At 39.4% G+C, this 21,323-nt stretch overlaps 1 protein-coding gene across 2 annotated transcripts in view; it reads right to left on the bottom strand.

Annotated features, from left to right (window-relative positions):
* KIAA0391 (KIAA0391 ortholog) overlaps positions 1-21,323 on the bottom strand; it is a 51,076-nt gene that overhangs the window by 29,343 nt on the left and 410 nt on the right. For both annotated transcript variants that reach the window (XM_027670694.1, XM_027670703.1), the window contains exons 2-4: positions 19,889-21,296; positions 18,784-18,831; positions 13,211-13,343 (exon numbers count right to left, since the gene is read on the bottom strand). In XM_027670694.1, the coding sequence (XP_027526495.1) occupies positions 13,211-13,343; positions 18,784-18,831; positions 19,889-20,889 (1,182 nt within the window). In that variant the 5' untranslated portion in view covers positions 20,890-21,296. The remainder of the gene's footprint in view (positions 1-13,210; positions 13,344-18,783; positions 18,832-19,888; positions 21,297-21,323) is intronic.

Raw genomic sequence — 21,323 nt, 5'->3', positions numbered from 1 at the left:
GGATTTTATGCAGATCTTACTTTAGCCACAATAATAAAGATATGTTTCATTCACAGTTTTCTAAAGATATCTCCCTTAATAGCTAACTGTTCAAAGAAACTGAACACTTTCTTTCTAAGAAGTAAATGAAGTAAAGCACAGTCGCAGTTCGGGTACAGCTGATCAAGAGAAGCCAGACATGATGACCATCAATGCAGTACAATGATGATGTGAAAGTTGGTTTCGGCAAAAAGAAGCAAGTTATTTGCACGGGTTTCCCCTTCCAGGGTGGTTGGGCATTGGAACAGGTTCCCCAGGGAAGTGGTCACAGCTCCAAGCCTGGCAGAGGTCAAGAAGCGTTTGGACAATACTCTTGGGCATATGGTGTGACTCGTGGGGATGGTCCTGTGCAGGGCCATGAGTTGGACTTGATGATCCTTGTGAGTCCCTTCCAACTCAGCGTATTCTGTGATTCCAAACAGAGTATGCAAGGTGTGATCTACACACAGCCCTGCATATGCCACCGGAGAATTTACAAGGTAACATCCTGCTCAACAAGACAAAGGGCACTTCTGATGAATCCCTTCAATAAGCCAACTGTAGCGTCACGTGTGACGCTGCCTTTATATGATAAAGAATAACTACACGCTCTCCGGAGCTGGTGGAATCAAAAAGCCTTTATTCGAATTTCCTGCACTCTTTTATATCCCATAACCACGTGATCCCTCTACCCAATGGGGGTTGTGAACCTCGGCGCATGCTCTTTGGGCCTCTCTGCCCCGGTACATCCCCCTGTACCTCAGACACGCCCCTACAGCCAACAAGCAGCAAAACACATTTCTCTCTCTCTCCAGGTAAGAGCACCAAGACAAACACAACAAACCTTACACTGATTTCTAACTTGTTCTGACCGGGCTCATCTCACAAAATTTCCAAAGAAAAGTCCATTTTCCCAGCCTCAGAAACATGACTCAAACTGAAAGGACAAAACTTCAAAACCACATTTCACATTGCTTATTGACATGACCCTCTTATCTCTCAGGAGCCACAGAAAAGTACTGCAATACAGCAAGGCTGTTACCTCACTGCAGGACTTCCCCCAGCAGCCCGTGCACTGCATGAACACTCCTTCCTGCTGCAGCAACAGACACAGCACAGCACAGGCCCACAGGTGGCTCCAGGAATATCCTTTTCCACACCATGCACAAAAGAAAAGGGAATTTTAAAAAACTCACCTGATTTCATTTATTGCCTTACTGAGAAAATAGGGGAATGCCCACTATGCAACCTTTAAAAATTATTCACTTCACCTTCTACTAAAAACACTCTTTTCTTTGCAAATGGACAGCACACTGATTAAATCAATTTGAAAGTAAAAGCCAACCATAACAAACCCATGATGGAATTCATATTGACATAAAGAATTTAAGAGTTTTAAAATAATTTTTTGTTTAATCACTAGTGGGTAGGTGGGACCCCTGGTGGCCTAGTGGTTAGCATGCAGGACTCTCACTGCTGTGACTCAGGTTCGATTCCCCGGTCCCCCAGGCAGATGGAGCTCGTTAGCCCTGTGAGGCCATCCATCTATGAGAAGGTCACTCTAAAACAAACCTACGTCCTGAGGACCTCACTGCCATTGTCCAAGCTTGCTTGGCCCCGGCAGATGAACCTTAGGATTAAAGGGTGGGCTCAGTTCAGCGCAGGCTGTGTCTCACCTAAAAAAATCCATTGCGCAGGCTGGAAAGGTAAAAGACCTTTCCCAAAATCTTCGTTTGCGAAGACTGGCCATTATTATTATTAGTGGGTAGGTGCATTCATATCTTGGCAAAAGCACAAAGAGTCACAATTTTTTGGTATTTCACATAAGTTGGATGACTCATGCACTATTTCAGCATCATTTTATACTGGTATGTACTGGTGCTACCACAGAAAAAGGTGTTTCTATCTTCTCCCTTCCCTCAGCCATTCATTCCTACCCTTGTTCCTTCACCTACCTATGCACACACATTGTTAGCACAAGGAGAAAGACTCAAGTGGATGAACTGAGCCCATATAACAGTTTTTAGCCTGCACCAGTCCCCCTGTTCAGGTCACAACAAGAGGATTGTCCTGGCATAAAAATGCAGCCAGTACATGGAATGACATTGTTAGCAGGTGAGACTACTGGGATTACCTTTTCCCTGCCTGTGCTAAATGACTGAATAATGAAATGACAACATTTTATGAAATTTATCTCTCAGCCTGAAATATTGCAGCAAAGCAAAATAGGTTGGTTTTAAAAAACTGACCTATAGGAATTACTGTTTGAAAAAGAAAGAAAGAAAAAAGACTAGTTTTGCTATTTTAAACCATTAATTTAAAAAATTTTTTAAAGTAAATGTGCCTTCAGACCTCAAAAGTCTGGCTTACGCAGGCAATAATATTTGAAATAGCAGTAGCAATAAATATAAAAATAGGACTCTTTTGTAACACAATACTATTTGAACTCCTGTAAATACATTTATAAATAGATATATATGGTTTTCTTCCAATACCAGTGCACACACAGACCCCAAGCTTCAAAAGCACAACAAAAACGACGAATTCAAGGAATTAAATATTAGCATTTACAGATACTATGTTAAACATAACATGTTTATCATGTCTTTCAAAACAAAGAAAACACAGCTAAACAAGCGTGTCCTTTGGTAAGAGCAATGAGACTAATCCAAATGAGTATTATGAAATAATTCTAATGTCTATAACAGATCTCAGTGTATGATACATTTCAGAACACAGAAAGGTTATATCACTTGAATATTTTTCTCAAGTCTAAATAGGAAATATGTTGACAACTAGAAATAAAAATCCTGGCACTGGTTAAATTCTTGAACAATCCAAAATATCTACTGATCCAAATGCCAACACCTAAAGTAATCTAATATACAAAGAAGATATATAAGCAAAGCCACAGAGGACTTCTAAATACAAGAAAGGCTATTATGTTCCTGCCAGTGCATGGAGTTTAAACAGAAGAATTAAAAGAAACTTACTAAAACCTATTAAAATCAAAAGGCTGTTTGTCGCTTCTGCTAAATAAAGTTTTTGTTCAGTTCAGGAATGGTGGAGAGACACTAGTTAAATTAAAAACTGAAAAACTACAATGTTCAACATACTTTTTCTCCAGAAGCATTCACAATAGTTTACGCTTTGTACAACAGAAGAAGCAGTGCTTCCCTTCTCCATGTTAAATGACATGTGCAAGGAAATGAGCAAATTTTAATTAACATAATATTGTACTGCACTTAATTATAATGTAACTACCCCTATTATCAAACAGGGTGTCTTCCAACACTGTAAGAGCAGCTTTTAGAGAAGTGAAAACATTCCCTTTTTAATAGTTTCCTAAAATACAAAGTGATGTCGGGTTGCTTTGTTTTCAGCAATGTTTCTCAGTATCAGAAGAAAAACACAGGAATGTGTGTTAAGTGTGAGAAATAAAATTCAGCTGTCAAACTGAAATCCAGCCAGTTTTTTTTTTTTTTACTGCGCCTTGCTGGAGCACTCTTAAATCTGTTTGTTGCTATGCCTGAAGGGTTTGATCATTTCCCCTACAGTTTCAAAGCTTGGAAATCCCCTTCGAACCCTTACAAGCAGGAAGACTTTTCTCAGTATTGTGTATGGTAGCACTATGTACTCGGGATTGCACACAATTTGTTCTCCCTCTGTTATATACTTCTCTAGGGTCTACAAATAATCCCAGAGTCACGAACTCCTGTGGCTGTAGCTTTTAGAGATACGGTCACAAACAGGAAGGTACTTGCAGGCTCGCTGACAACCTCGCTGAGATGTGCACTGTGCTGCCTGTTCACAGCCCTAGTCAACAGCAGGCAGTGTTGTAGAACTTGTTCCCAGCTGTCTACCTCAGACAGCAGAGGGTCAGTAACAAGGCCAATGCACAGCCTGGACCTCAACAATCCAGGTAGCACACTTCTGAAAAGTCCCTCCTGAGCACTCTAAACATGGAGGGTGGGACAAACAGTTTGTGCTGCTGTCCTCAGTGGAAAAATGCCCCCATCTATGCAAGACTGTCATCATAAGTACAAGAATAAAGAAATGGACCATACCGAGCTTGCTTTGAAAACAGACCAAAAAAATCTTTTCAAAGGCAGAAACATTTTGAATTCACAGTGCTTTCAAAATTAAAACCACTGCTTTGGAACCTTCTCCTCTTAGGGCAAACCACCTAACAGAAGGCTAAATGATGAAAAGATTGACTCGAATGCTTAAATGCAATGCAATGAGCATTATAGAAAGATGGTGGAATGGAATCATAGAATCATAAAAGCATTTAGGTTGGAAAAGACCTTTAAGATAATATAAAATCATGAACTTCATAGAAAAGACAGAGTCCCATGTAAGTGAGGCAGACTAGTACTTAATTACAGACAATCTATAGCATTCACATGGAATAATGCTACACGAATACCAGAGAGCTGGATATACCCTGTGCTGCTTTCTCTGGTATGCTGGTCCAAATGTCTGAAGCAAATCTGATCAAGGAACTGATCTAGCTGAAGAAACATTCACATGAAAACAAAACATTTTTTCATTTAGGTTTGTGCCCTGGAACAGGGGGCACAGCCCTTATCATACGGCTGTGCTCCCTCGTTTCCTGACACACTTGGAGGGGCCAAAGGGGGCAGGAATGAACAGCTGGCAGTAAGGCTAGTTACACTAGTTTTAAGATCACGCTGCCACCAAATGCTTACATCAACTAATATTTGCAATCTCAAAAGAAACAGCAACTGTTCTGGGGGTCCAAATGGCACCACATATTCTATTTCTATTTTAGTCTTTCTAGAAACAGTCCAGAGAATTACAAACCTATGCACCCAGCATCTGCACACTGTAATATATTTGAACTGATCACTAAAAACTGTGCAAACCCTCTTGAACAATATGATCTGGTAGAGCTAATGTGCACACCTTTTGCAAAAGAGTATGTCTGAAATTTCTTTCCTTTTGACAATGAAAAGGTAGGTAAAATAGAACCAGATGTCATTAACTAGATTTGCAAAAAACCTGACACGAGACTTCATAATAAGCTACTAAAACACTGAACTAGTTACAGCATTAAAAAAGGCAGAAAATAAAGAGCCCCTAAAGGGTCATGCTAAAAAATCAGAAGCTTCTTTCACAGTTCTGTACCAATTCCCATATATATGTAATATTTTACAAGTATTTAGGAAAGAGGGTGGCACAGGAGAAACCAAACTAATGATGAATACAAAACCAAATTAAATTTGGTCTCATCAGAAAGATGAGACAAGGCATAATATAGAAAGAAAGTGGACTTTTTTTTTAAACAAATTTCTGGAAGAACTGTATCAACTTAAATGATCATCACAGTGTAATGAAAACATTGCTCAAATTGCTGACGTTCTAAAGTAAACCTATTCAAATCCTAACAGATAAGACATTGGAGAGCTAACATAAAATTATTATAATTTGTTAAGCTATTCTAATTATCATCAATTAAAATTGAGTCCTGTGTTAGGTCTCAATATAGGTCTCTGCATCATCAGGAGAATCTCTTTGCCACAGCTGGAGACCAGCTCCTCAACTTAGAAGGACCTCTGGGAATGGATCAAAGGACCAAATGGTAAAGGGCCATTCAATAATACTTAAAGTTCTACGAGATGAATTTCCAAGTGTCTTAAATCAACATGTGCTCACACTAATTTTACTTTAGAAGTATTATCACAGAACTCAGCAATACTAAGAGGCAGCGAGTGAACACTTAAGAAAGGATGATAGAGGTATGCAATCTGCATTATGTAAACATGCCTTAAGATCCAACTTAGTGGAAGGCATGAGCTGCAAGTAAAGGACTGTGTGTCCAAGAGGTTCCTCATAAAATAATCTCCTTAAAAATCAGCTACTTGGATAATTCATATTAGTTTAATTCTTTGGTTAAAAGTTACTGTTCTGAACTTCATGTTTATGATCCTGTCTGTCTCTGTGATCAACTAATGATCATAAAAAAATATATTTTTATCAAGGTATGCCATTCTTAAACCTTAGTGAAATTCTCCAATTTTTTCTATTTCTATTTTTTCTTTTACATTCCAGCTAATGTAAGGAAGATACTGATCTGAGAAAAATCACTGCATCAGCAAACTATGTTTGCATTTAGCTTAGCAAGATCTCCAGATGATATATAGTTAAAACAAGTTAAGATTAACAACTATATTTTAACCAAGCAACTGCTCCTAAAGAAATAAGATTAGAACCAGACTTTTCTTACTTAATTGCACTAACTGGAATTTATGTATCAGGTTAGGAGAATTTCCAAATACAGAGGTGACACAAGAAGTACCTTAAAAAGACTGTGGAGGATAATAAAATGGGCTTAGACAGTGGGTTGGAAGTAAGGAACATTCTTATGTTGCAGGGTAGCCTAATGACCTGAAAAATCCCAACTCATTCCTTGCTATACGAATCATGAAAAGGAGGACCAATCCAGAAGATCTAACCCATCCCCAAGGAAGATTCTCTAACACTGGGGCCATTGAGTCAAAGAAGTCTGCGCTCAATTTATAATGTTTTCATCTAGATCTATTTATTGCTGCTAAGGAAGCAGCTAAGTCTTTTTCCACCAAAAGACTCTTTGTGCTTCTGTTTGCTCCCATTATCAAGAACCTCTGAGGAAAGGGAAGATGTAAGAGAAACTTCAGGAAAAATTCAAATGTTTTTGTCTCTCACCACCTATTTCCCGTTCGGTTTCCCCTTTTCCCCTCATTTTCCTTCCTCCCAGAAGTTCCCTCCCCTCCAGTAGATCAAATCACAAGAAGAGCATAACATTCACCCTGAATTAAATGGAAACAGAAGGATGGAAAGTAAGCAAATAAAGGCTGCAGCTTGGGCTGCAGTGCTCTGACTGAGCACTCTATTACTGCAACACCTGCCATAAACCATTACCTGTCTCTGCTCTGTCCTTATTAGACTTACAAGACTGAGTAGTGGGTCAGACTTTAAAGCTAGCATTCTCTCTATCCTCCAAACTGTAGCTCTAGCCACAACACTGCAACTGAAACAAAACCACAGCTAATTCTAAGTCCTACTCAGATCAGTTCTCCTCTATCCTCGTGGATGTTACATCTAGCAGCAAATGTCTCAATCTCCGTATGTTTCCCTAGATGTATAGCTGCACATCGTCATTATCCGGGAGTCTTCAGATCTGATATCAGCGTATTTAATTTTAACTGCAAAGCGAATCCTATCCTTATCTACAAGCTAATGACCACATCCTTCCCATAACTAAAAACTAGCCACAAGGCAACAATGGACTTAGTAATCCATCTGCTATTCTGCAAAAACTGTAGAATTAAACTGTCCAGCACTAGCCATCCCATAATCAAACAACAACTATAAGAAAGCTTTTTGGTCACTGTTGTTGCAGACTAGGCAACACATTTGTTCTTACTGATGTCACCTCTAATTTAATGCTCTGGCCTAGCCACAACCCTATTAAGTGAGTGCTTCAAGTATTTTAACTCCCAATTAGCAACTCTTACCCCAAGCCCAACACCAACAAGTACCAAAAGGCTACAATAAGACCTTTATCTACACCAGCAATAGCTCTCACTTAATCCTAATAAATTGAGCTCAAGTCCTCAAGCACCTGCTGTTTAAAAGACTAATCTCCAAAAACCACACTTTCAGGACTATCTAGATTCAGAAATAAGAGGTTCTTTCATCCTTGCCATCCTGAAAACACAGACTACTAAAAGAAAATCATACCCATCCAAAAATTACTCATAACTTTTTCATGTAACACAACCTTAGCATTCATCCTACTCTTGAGTCTTGGAAAGAGAGGGAAAAAAGAAAAAGAAAAAAAAACGCAAGCTCAGAAACCTCTACTGTCTTGTTGCTTAGTCCTAATCCTAGGCATAACTACAGCTCACCATCCCTCTATCCCTCTCCAGAACTAACAGAAAGCTTTCAAACCACGCTGGCAGCAGCAGGATTTTCATTCTGCCAGCACGGTCCTTGCAAAAGCTAGCTCTCAATCCAAGTGCTGGCATTCTAATCAAGCTCTAGCAAAGTGACCCACCCTGCCACAGAACTGACAAGCATTCCCATCTGAGAAGAAACTACAGGAACTGTTCTTTTCCCTCATCCCAGGGAAAAGGGACTTTACAGCATTCAGCAACACGTCAAATTTTTGAACTCATACTGTAGAGGACAAACACTGTGAATCTGATCCCTTTGCTGCAATATGGCATAAAGTTGAGAGGGAAGGTGGCACATGTACCCACTGGAGAAAGTCAACCTGGCCTTCTCCTTCCTTCCACACTTCCTCCCCTTCAGAAAATTCTTTGCTCCCTGGCAGTGACAAGGAGGAGCTAACATACATGGGAATAGAAGTAGAGGAGGTAAATGGCACGCATATCCTGGGCTGTGGAACATACTGTGCACGTAGTATCAGCTGTTTGCTTGGAAGGGGTTTTCTCCTCATAGCTCCTGATCTCGGGAGACACTGAAGGCCTAATTTCCCTTTCTCCCTTAGCTCAGGCAAAGAAGCCTTGACATCCAGGTGCAAGATGGACAGCCATAATAACCCAGGCATCTCAGAGCAGTTGAGTAGCTCAATGTCATGGGTTGAGGTAGCTGAGTTTTTTGGTAGTGGGGAGGGTGCTACATAGGGTGGCTTCAGCTAGAAGCTGCTAGAAGTTTACCCCCCAGTGAAGCCAGTGACAGCCGGCTACAGGAGGGACTTCCTGTAGCTGGCCAAGGGAGAGCCAATAATTGCGCCTCTGTGATAACATATCTTTATCTTTATATCTGAGCTGACGTAACATGGTATGGAATACGTTATTGTAAAATATACATCAGGTGACCTATCCTAGTTCCGTTTCCCTCCCAGGGAAGGTTACAAACCCACTACACTCACCTTGCAAACAGCTCAAGTGCAGACAATTTAGCTGACTTTGACCACAAGCTGACTGTCAACAAAGCAGGTAGAAGAATGAGAAGACCACATTGGAAGTTGGGAGTGAAGGCACAGCAGACTGTGTCAGACAGAGGCTTCTTAGATGTTGGAGTACAGAAGGAGTTAGGAAGTAATAAACTAGTTCATTCATAACAAGACTGACATGCACCCAAAGCCCCCTTTGGGTACATCGGGGTTTTGGGGCAAATCATGGAGTTGGAAGGAGAACCAAAGCATTATAGAAAGGAAAAGGTATCAGTCTAAAAAGCAAGAGTTAGAGCTTTATCTTCAAGGCTCCTTGGAAACAGCACTGCCTCATTCATTTGAAAAAAGAACACAGAGATGAACGACTTACTTCCTCTTCCCCATGTTCTAGAGGAATATGTAAAACCCCTTCACACACTTAGTCCAGATCTAGTGTGGGGATTTACATGACCACAAACCCATCTTTTCCTGCCTTCTTGAGAGCACGTACACATCTCTAATGTGCTTCCTTCCCACTGCACAACCATCCTTTCAGGCTTATCAGATGTATGAAGGAGCCTTAAAAGGAATGAAATTACAGCATTTGTGTATTTGAGAGAAATACCCAGGAGTGGCTGTGACATGAAAGTCATCACAGTAAAAGCTGATTCTGCCTCCCAGTAGACCAATTATATCCTCTCAGGCTCAATGGCATAGCTCCCAATTAAATAGAGCCAGAGTCAACAGTCATCTGCCTGCAAACATCATGCAGAAATTTGGTACGAAAGGTGACAATCTTATTCCAACTGTTTTCTCCCTATAGCAGCTTGCGAGGCTGCAGCTCGGTGTATTAGATCATTGTGTGACATCCTAATAGACCTTTAAACAGCTGTGCATATGGATCTGAATCGATGTCTATTTTTAATGTGTAACAGGTATTTCCTCGTCACAAATAATCAGTTTCATAGTTCATGCAAGCCATCTTTTCAACGTATTTGTAAACAGTGTTCACGACCATTCTGATGTACAAACTCACATTGTTTGATTTTCTTTCCTAAAACTAATTACAAAAAAGACTTATTTTTTTAATCACCCACAACAGATTACTTTTGGGGGATTCTCAACAAACCAAGTCTTTGCTCCTAATTTTCTACTCTGACCACATTTGTTCTTGAGTGAGAGAAATAAAATCAAATAAAGCAATGACACTGTTGCAAAAGTAAGACAAAAGACTATTCCTCACTGAAGAAAAAAGATATTCCAAATATATTACATATTCAGTTTGAAATATTGTTAGAAAAAAAAAGTTCAGAGCTCACAACAACTTAAAGTGTTTCCTTGATTAATCACTTCATTGCAAGAAGCACAGATGTACTAAAGAAAACTAGTTAGGATAAAAGAAGGAATACAAAGCTAAAATGTTTTCTATTTGAATTGTGGCTACTACAGAAAAGTAACTGACTGGAGAATGGACACCCCCCCCTTCAGATATACTTGCTTACATCCTATTTTCATCCTCATCACCTAATTTCCCCTCTGGAAAACCCTGGCTGAACCCTGGCTGCAGGAGAAGTCACACAGTCTGGCAAACCTAAAATGGGCAGCATATTTTCATGACCACATGTCTGCTTTCACAGCACAAAGGCAACTAGAAAGTCCCAAATTTATTTCTGGAAATATCTGATACATTATGACACCATTTCACCACTACTCCCACATCCATGCTCAAAATTCACTGAGGAAGCAGACTTTAAGCAACAGTAAACACACCAAGTTCATCTCCATTCACTCCACTAGTGACTGCCTGCTGATACAGAACTAGAACAAGATCGACTTGAAGCAGCAAGTGGGTGGCCCCAGAATGGTAAATGATGGAATTTCAGCTATCACACAAACTAACAGAATCTACCAGCATCAAAACTTAACAGTGTATTTGTTTCATTAGACTGCATTTATTTCATCAATCAGTTTCTTACACAGGGGGAATATAATTTCTACTACTGTTCAGCTTGAATATGAAGGTCCTGTTACCCAGAACTCCTTCCCTAAATCTCCTTGCCTTCAATTGTCACTGCTAATCTAGTCCTGTGTACTAGACACACTTGAAATTTCCAAGCCATACAGCATACAATAAAACACAGCCTTTTGTTTATCTTATGATATTATAGAACATCAGTATCCATTAAATACTTAAAATTACTGCTACATTTTAAGGGTAATTTTATTCTCATGTACAATTCACAGCTAGATCAGATAAAAAGTCCTGAACTGAAGAGAAAATCTGTGTGGAAATTAGATGTCTGCACAATAGGCTGCATGTACTACAAACACCCCAACACTAACTGCTTCAAGTTTCTGTAACTGTTACACATGTGCAATGTCTGTGCCTGCAGAAAGCCTGAAGAGTTAAATATTCCATATTTTCAGAGCCGGTGAAGAACCGGGGTGCCAGCTGCAACAAACCTTCATCAATACTGACAGAGGTAAAGCAAACCCACTCTAAGATGTGGTGTGGGCTCCATCTAGCGGGGCTCACCTTCATTCAGTATTGCTACTGCTGAATGAGTTATCTCCACACAAAATGAGTCAGAAATAGAATCACAGAATCATTAAGGTTGGAAAAGACCTCCAAGACCATTGAGTCCAACCTGTGACTGATCATCACCTTGTCAACAGGACCACAGCACCAAGTGCCACGCCCAGGCATTTCTGAACACCTCCAGAGATGGTGACTCCCCCACCTCCCTGGGCAGTGTTTAATCACCGTTTCAGTGAAGAAATTCTTCCTCATCTCAAACGTGAACTTCCCCTGGCACAGCTTGATTTTATGTCCTCTTGTCCTGTCACTGGGAGAACAGATTGCCTGGGAGAAGACTGATCCCCATCTGGCAATAACTTCCCTTCAGGTAGTTGTAGAGAGTGATAAGGTCTCCCTGAGCCTCCTTTTCTCCAGGCTAAACAACCCCAGCTCCCTCAGCTACTCCTCACAGAGCCTGTGCTCCAGACCCTTCACCAGCTTCACTGCCCTTCTCTGGACACACAATGCCTTTCTTGAAGTCAGGTCCCAGAACTGGACACAGAATTTGAGATGTAGCCTCACCAGTGCTGACTACAGTGGGACAACTACTTTGCTAGTCCTGCTGCCCACACTATTTTTGATACAATGCCATTGGCCTTCTTGGCCACCTGGGCACACTGCTGGCTCACATTCAGCCAGCTGTTGACCAGCACCCCCAGGTCCTTTTACACCTGGCAGCTTTCCAGCTGCTCTTCCCCAAGACTGTAGCGCTGCCTGGGGTTGTTGTGATCCAAGGGCAGGACCCAGCACTTTGCCTTGTTGAAACTCATACAATTGGCCTCAGTCCACGGATCCAGCCTGTTTAGATCTCACTGCAGAGCCTTCCTGCCCTCCAGCAGATCCACACTCTCGCCCAGCTTGGTGCAGTCTGTGAATTTACTGAGGGTGCACTTGATCCTCTCATATCCAGGTTATTAACAGAGGTATTAAACAGGACTGGCCCCACTACTGAACTCTGGGAAACCCCACTAGTGACCAGCTGCCAGCTGCATGTGGCTCCGTTCACCACCACTCTCTGGGCCTGGCCATTCAGCCAGGTTTTTACCCAGCGAGGAGTGTACCCGTCCAAGCCATGGGCTGCCAGCTTCTCCAGGAGAATACCAAGGGAGACAGTGTCAAAGGCTTTACTGAAGTCATAGAACTGCAATATACTATAGTGTCTGGGAATTACACCCTCTCATATGTTTACCATGACCTTTGAAAAGCTTGATACTCCTAATGTATATTGTAATTATAAATATGAAAGTGTATCTTTAAAATCGATGAGTAGTTGATTGTTTGGTGGGTTGTGAAAGGTGACTGAACAAAATGATAACCATTGTTTTACTATTTTTGCAAGCTCAAAATACTAGATGTCTTATTTTGTTCTAGGGTATTTACTGGGTTTTATTCCATATTTAAAATTTAGCTCTCAGAGGATTAAAATATTTCCACACCTTTTTAATTTTGTAATGTATAAAACTCCCACATTTTAGTTATTTCAGTATCCATTAGTAGCTGGCTGTAAATGTAAGAACAAAGACAATATGAAAGATGTCGAGATTTAGACCCATTTTATAAACCCAACTGAAAGAGACACATAGGATACTTCAGTATCTAATGGCCTATTAATGTTTTAAAGCAAAGAAAATATTTGTGGTGTTAAGTGCTTGAACATTAACTGTATATTACCCTCCTAGCCAATGAACCTGACTGGGTGCAAGACCTACCTGTGGGCTTGTCTTTCTAAAAGTGTCAGTTCCATGTATCACGTCCCTTATTATTCTTTCGCTGAGATTATTATACTCCTCTTCGGTGAGGTTGCTATCCTCCAACTGATGGTTGCAAACTGGGCATTGTCCACTGAAATAACAGTAACACAAGAAAATAAAAGGAAAAAAGCATTTAAATAAGAAATACCTTAAATATTACTGACTTACCAAATGTCTATTTATGAGCATAATTCTTTACAAGAACCCCAACAGGGTAAAATCATCAGAAAATTAGTTGTACTCTTTCCGTGATGCATCCAAAACCTGTTAAAGTCACTAAAAATATTTGTATGTGATTTAGTGGCATCAGGATCAAAGATTTAGCTCTAGAGATATTTGAAGATTTAGGATTAAACTCTGCACGACAGCATTTATTTAGGCCTTGAAAGATCACAGTTCAATTCTCAGCATTACCACAAATTCCCACACCCCTAACATTTGGAAGTTTCCCTACTAGATAGGAAAGTTATTATGCATATACACATCCCTGATCTCAATGTGGGAAGGTGATGCTGTTGCACTGGCCTCACCAGAACATATGAAGCAGCTTTATATATGCTAGTTGAAGCTGGCAGGCATGCCACAGAGCCTTGGTCTAGCTATAAATCCATTCCAAAGTGTTACAACACGAAAATGCACCCGTGAAATGCTCCACTGTTGTGCCAGTGACTGCTCCTACCAAAAAAAGCTAAGCTATACGTGCCTTGTTTATCAAGGTTTAGAATAACCAAACCTCCACAGATGCAGTAATAACCCTGCTCAAAAGAACGGGGGAAAAAAAAGGAAAGAAGGAAAAGGTAACATAAATTTGTTGTATGTTTGGAAAAGTAAACAATGAGCAAGATTGACTTATTTGTGTCACTTGTCTTTTGCCATGAGACTTCCCCTTAATTCTAGGCTAAGAATGTTTCCCAGCTCTCTCCAAGGTGGTCAGAGTGAACAGACTGAGAGCAGAATGTGACTAAAACAGAAATACTGTTTGCTTTGAAAGCCCACAGCAATACTAAGTCATGCTGGCACTGCATGTCTGTACGATGCCCAGTTCCACCACAGATCTTCCAATATCTGGCTGACTCCACCTAAACAGGAAACAGCTTTACATTGCTATCTGCTGACAACTAATCACTACTTGTTTCTTTATTGCTGAAAAATTTCCATTCCTGCTCTGCAGCACAGGCTAATAGATGCATGGATGCAGAAATGCAGACTGCTGCAGATGAGAGAGTTCTGCAGCTACAGTCAACTAATGTCACCACTTAGTGTTTATTTCCCAGAGCCAAAATCATCATTTCATCATGCACAACTGTGTCAGGGATTGTATGACTGCAGGCAGCACTGGGACACTTTCCTTTATGATTCATACTGTCCACTTCTCAGTATTCTTAGTTTCCCCATTGCAGGGCCAGCAGCTATGCTAACAACTGTAGTTCTGCAGATTCCAAATCATACCTTGTTTTGTCTCTGACACATGCAAGAACTCTCCACTGATTTGTCCATGCATGGTTTTTAAGACTAAAAGATCAAAGAGACTGAAAATCCACCATAAAATAAAATATTACACAATAGAACAACAGAGAATGTGAAAAGAAGAGACCTCAAATTTTTTAGATTTCTTAAGAAGAGTGCTGGCATGTTGCAGCAGGTCCTGAAAAATATTCCAGAACAGCATGAGTGAGGTAACACAAGAGAGAACACGCATATCTATGCCAGTCAAGAGACACAACTTTTTGCCTAACCAACCTAGTGCTGCAAAAACTCCCCAGCACTCGGAAAGGCCACCAAAACAAGGCACAATCATGAGAACCATGACAACTGCTCTAAGTTGGGTTTTTGTTCCTCCAGCCTGTTAGCACAGAACAGACATAATTCCTAGAGGGAAAACAAGACAGATCTAACTTGCATGGCCACCTCTGGATTTTTGTATTATTCTCCAGAACTATATATTGAGAGAAAGAATAAACATATTTTTTCATCTAGTCTTTTCTGTTGTTTCATGTTTCACAACCATAACCTCTGACCTAACACACAGTCTGAAGGAAATCAAACCAGAACTGTCATTGCCTCCATGTCCCATTTGTTCATGTTTTTATTTCCTGGTTATCTCTCCCATTAGTCCCTACAAACTAAATACATAATCAACACAATGCAACACTCCATATCCAGGTCACAAATGACCTGTGTCATGCATCACTACCATGAACCTCGGGGCCCACCACAAAGTCAGCCTGAAAGGTAGTGTAACAGTGTAGGACTATGGCAATACAACCTGCATCTCTGTGCTTGAACTGTGAATAACATCAACCTTCTTCGTTCCTAAAAAACTTCGCTGAAAGTTTTGCAGATACACTTTCTAAAGACACACCAATGAGCTACAAATATACACAGACTTCACAGGTACACTTCTTGACTTGCACCTCTAATTGTGGGTTAAGCCTAGAAATTTTTCCAAGCTTACCTCTTTAATAACTACACGAAAAAGGAAAAATAAATGCTCAGACAGGACATTAACAGACACTAAGGAAATTCACAGCCATTCCTGTCTGTTCTCAAGCACTTCTGCCAAGAATATTAGACATGAGATCCAGCTTGCAACTTCATCACCAGACTGGACACTCCAGCCATGCTACTAAGAAAACAAGCAGAAACCAGCAGTTTCTCCAACGGGCAGTAAAATGACACTTAAGTCTGAATGGGTCTTTGGTTCTTCCAGGTAGAAGAACAATGTTTTTTTTACTGCTTGCTCCCACTTGAGTTTCTCTTACACGCAGGATATGTTGTTGATGTTTCACATTTTTCTTTTCTGTCATGGTCTGTTTGGAAGCCTGTATTCACCCAGCTGGTTTGAACTGAAGGAGTAACCATTCTTCTCTAAATCCATCCAATTATCTCATTTTCTCAAGCACGACCTCAGAACTGAGGAATTCAGCTTTAAATGTTAAAGTGGAACAAGTTATTCTCCCCTTCTCTCCACAGAGATATCCTAGAGGTGTCAAAGCTACGTTACTGTAATTTTCTAAAACCACTGCAATCAGAAATGTTAAATTCTCCCAACAACTGATGTTTAGTATACATTAATGCACACGTCATAAGCCAAGACTGCATTAATTGCAATGCTGACAGTACATTTACTGAATCAAAAAAAGTTATATGGAAACCCAACAATGGACATTCACTGCCGCATAGAAACAATACGCTCCAATTGCTCAAGCCACTGTGGTCACTGCAGGCTTAGCCTACACATTAATGTAAGCAACGAGACTGGGTGCTCATACAGCTGTAAAGTCACCGTTAAATACATCTAATTGCACTAAGTAACTTCAGGTGGGCAACAGAGAAGAAAGGCCTAATGAACTGTTATGAAACAATATTATCAAGATTAAGCCTACAGTTTAAAGATCTGTCCCATAGTTAATGTGGATCCTTCTACAACTACCACTTTCAACTTACTTGAAAAAAACAAGTCAATTCACCCAGCCACCTATAAACAACCAAAGCTCCTGAAACCAGTTTCTTTTTGTGAATTCTCTGGTGAATTACCAAGGAGAGCAGAGGCAAAACAGGCACAACAAACACTCCAGCATCTTGTAAGACTGGACTCTTAATCTATGGTTGCTTTTTTGCAACCAGACGTTTAAAATCACTTTGCAATTTCTGTAACTTCTAATTGGTCATTTTAGGATTTCATGTCAAGAAATTTCCACAAAGAAGGCTTTCACTTCTGTAGGATACATAGCTGTCCTTTCAGCTAATTAACAATTTAATTACTTTTTGGAGAGACTACTTTTTTTGAGATAGATTTGTAGTACCATGGCACCTATATACCAAGCATGAACTCAGACACGTTGCAGTAGTTTGAATGCAGGCTCAAAAAACTTGAGCTGCAGCTTTCTACAGCTGACCTGTAGAAAATGCAAAGCCTTTGTAACTCTTGAAGAAAAATGGTCAGCAAATTTCAAGGTTTGTTAGCAGGGGCTTCAAGCTTCTGAATATCATGGTTCAAAGAAACAACAAGCTCAGTGCTAGAGGAAGAAGAAAATATCCTGGATATATCTTAGATATATCTGCCAGTATTTATACAAAATCAGAATAACCAATGAATAAGCGTATTAAATTGCCAAACTCAGTTTAGGAAAAAATAGTTCTGGATTTTTTAACTCAAGACTCATGTTTTAAGACATCAGTTGTGCTGACTGCAGAGATGAGTAGTAACAATCACCACATGAGTTTCAGAGATACATTAAGGGCTTTGGCCCTTGTGATTAGGACCAAAAAAAAAAAAAACTACAAAAAACCAACAAAGTAACAAAGTCTTTTTTTGGCTATTTGAAATCCTAAGGATCTTTTCTGTCAACAGTCATTTAATTTAAACACAACTACAAATACTTCTTTTCTTGAAACCATTTTAATTTTATTCAAATACTTATCCAAGCAGACTGCCTCAAACTCCTTTATTTCAAAATAAAAAGAGTTCTTACAGTTCTAACAAAATAACTACTGTATCACACCTTGTCACTACTTTGTTCACAGTTCTTAATTTGTGATAAAATATGAGGTAATCTAAGTTAGTTTACCTATCAAAGTCTTTAACTGTTTACAGACACTAAGAGAACAAGTCAGCTCTTAGCCAAGACAATTGACTTTAGACTTTTAAAACTCTTAAAGGCTAAAAAAGGTTGTCTAAAATATGGTGAATTATCATAACAGAGTACAGTACCAAACACATTCATACATAATAATAGTTCAGCTTATAGCAAACAACTCTTAGGACAGTGAGTTATGCTGTTCTTTCAAGGGCTTCAAGAGCTGGAGGCTCTACGTGTACTTTTACTTCAGAGTATGCGACATGGAGTATTTTTATAACCCACCTAGAAACCCCACAATCCATTGGAGACATGCTTATAATTTATTTATAGCTCCCAAATTGCTACAAAAGCACAGAACAAGGTTTCAAATAGAATAACATTTAAAATTGCAGTTTACAGACATTAAGAAAACTGCACTGTAATAGAAACACATACCCAAGCTATGCCTGTGAAAACCTAAGAACCATTTCATCTTCACTGAAAATCAGGTAGGAAGGGAAAAACCTTCAATTTCTACAAATTAACTGTAGTGTGCAAATAGTATCAGTTTTGAAGAAGATATCCCTTTACACACCAAAGCTTCTCTGCTATATATCCTGTTAAACAATGGTATTATAAAGCCAACAAAAAAGAAAGTCTTTAATTCCTAAACAGTAGACAAATAAGCCACACACAGTAAAATGGCAACTCTTATTTTTCCCTGTGCTTTTTCATCTTGGCTCTGCTTAGCATAATTCAATTCCAAATGTGCATGCTGGGTCTTGTATAATGTACAAGAATGAGTTGGAAAGTGGAGTTTGTGAAATCATATGTCACAACAAAGGTTCATATTCTCAAGGATTAAAATATTTTTGTATATAAGGAAAGCTCTTTTACATTTAAAAACGAAGATTTCAAGATAGAATAATCAAGACAACACATCACTTTTACATAAAATGTTGCATTTACCTGTCTTTAATGTTGGTCAGGTATCCTCTCCAGTTCCTTCCTGGTATACTAATACGTACAGAGGGAAAGATAAATAAAAACATTAGATTCTTATTTAACAACACCTGAATTATAGATAAAGAATAATTATATTTTGGTCAACATTTAGAAATAAAAAATCAATCAATCATCTACCCCGCAAAGAAACTATATGAAGATTCATATATAGTTTAGTAATGCTCAAAATTATTATAAAAAGAACCAGCATTTAACAACATGCAAAGAAGCAACACCATCAATCTCCCCAGTTTATCTTGTCACCAAATTTTAAGAACTATACAAATAATTGTGGTGCACTGACAACTTTTAAGTTGCTGCCCTGCACGTTCATAAACCATTCCAATAAATGTAGTGCGTTCCCGCCGCCATATTTTCCATGCAGCAGACTAACTTGTAAAATGGCTCTATAGCTCACACAAACTGAAGCCAACAGCTAAAAAAAGAAATCATAGATGGGCTCACATACAACCTCATGACAAACATGCAGTGGGCTCAGGTGAATCCCTCTGTGTATGTGCATCGTAATTAATTGTAATTTGCAGTCTGACCATCACTACTCATGAAAACAAACTGCGTGGCCTGCTAAATACTGTGCTAAACCAGTCTCATTTAAAGATTATTCATCTCCTAGTATTCTATACAAAGTCAATACATTTAACCTTCACTTAATTAAGTTGAATTTGCTGCCTCTTTTTTTTAAAGAAAGAAACTATCTAACTTTCAAATAACTTACTACTTCTACACTCCAATAGATTACAGGAAAAACCCTCATATACCTGTCAGTATTCCTTATGTACCACCCGAGAAAGAGACAAAATCGGCTATTTTGGACAGCCATGACCCATCGCAATTTCCTACTTTCTCTACCAAGAAGTAATATTTACCAGGTAAAATAAAAGGTGAAACCAGTAAGAATTTTACACTTTCACACTAATTTGGGAACAAAAATAAAATGCATCTTTTCATGACAACGTGTCTTTGTGGAGAAGCAACTACCAAAATGAGATGCTGTGGGATAATGTGCATCCCACCCTCATGAACTGCACTTTGCTATTGAAACATTTACCTTTCAAACCACAGCTTTATACTCCGCATAAATGTTTCGTGAGGGTATATTTGGTTCTCTCTCAAATATAAGAGGATGCCAAACAGCTCTTTTTGTAACTCAGCACCTTTCATACCCTTGCTGAAATCAAAAAATGACTGCAGGACATCCAAAGTTGGGACCACATCCTTAGTCAACATTTCATGGTAAAGTTCAAAGGCAAGTTTCATTTCTTGGTGACAGCTGGCTGCTTTGATACAGGATTCATAGCTTGTCCGTGAGGGAATCATAATCTTTTTTGTTTCTTTCAAAAGAGTTAAGGCCATTCTCCACTGATCCGAATTACTCAGCCCCTTGATAAAAAGGTTGTAAGCCCCAATTTCTAAAATCTTAAATCTGACTTTCATTATATCATACACATCACGGATTTCTGAGACCTGTCCCTGCTGGACACACAGTGTCAGGTATTTGACCAACACACTGTATGCAATGTCACCATTACGCTTTGCCATGTGGGTCAGCAAGGACTTGGCCACATCAATGGGGCTGTTGCACCTTATCATACTGTTCAACATCACTTCTTCAAATATTTCAGGTAATTGGAAGTTTTCCTTTAGTCTGTTCCATTCCTCAGACTGCAAAGGTTTTTCTGGAGGTTGTACATTTGTAAACTTATGCCTTGACACAACTGGACTCATTGACCATTTCTTTGCAGCTCCAAGAGAGGAAGAAAAGTGGTGTTTTCCTTCAGGTATTTCTTTAGTCTCCTCATCCCATCCTTTTTCTTCTTTGCAATCAATTTCAGACCTTTTCTTGGTAGGTAAGACACCAGTTTCTTTGGGGTCCACTGATAATGCAGTGCTGGAAGATGTCATAAAACTGAAATAGTTAATTTTTTCCCCAGTGGGGATGCTGAAAGAGGCAGCAAACAGTTGTCGGCATCTTGAAACAGGCCAGAACATGTGACATTTCCATAACAAAGCCTGAAAACCCTGGTGACTAGTTTGAGAAAAGAGTGCCATCACAAGAAGAAATTATCTCACTATTAGCTCACTGTATCTGATGCACTTGTACAGCTTGTATGGGGACGTTTATTAATAAAAGCCCAAGGGCTGTCAAGCTGCATAAATTTCTGTTTCAAAATGCTTGCTCTGTGAGTCCTTTTTGTCTCTTATGGAAACAAAAACTGGTAAAATATTTTTTCACAAAAATTAATCTCTTAGACTGTGAGGACATCCATTCAAAATGAGGGTATCTTTCTTTCTAGAGAAGATGCTTTGCAGGTTTGCATCTCACAATATCTGTATGTTGGTCACAGCAAAGATGAATCCTGTGTATGTTGTACACAGAAAGGGAACTCCAACGCAACTACACAAAAAGCACAGGGTATTTTCTTCCTGCCTTCATCCAAGTTGAGATAGAAGATTTCCTAAAAATAAAAATAACACCACGACAT

Source organism: Neopelma chrysocephalum, unplaced genomic scaffold (genome assembly GCF_003984885.1).
Source record: "Neopelma chrysocephalum unplaced genomic scaffold, ASM398488v2 Primary Assembly neopelma1_24, whole genome shotgun sequence".
In the NCBI taxonomy this organism is placed as follows: Eukaryota; Metazoa; Chordata; class Aves; order Passeriformes; family Pipridae; genus Neopelma; species Neopelma chrysocephalum.
The sequence above is the reverse complement of the archived record's forward strand: the minus strand, read 5'-3'. Positions and strand labels throughout refer to the sequence as shown.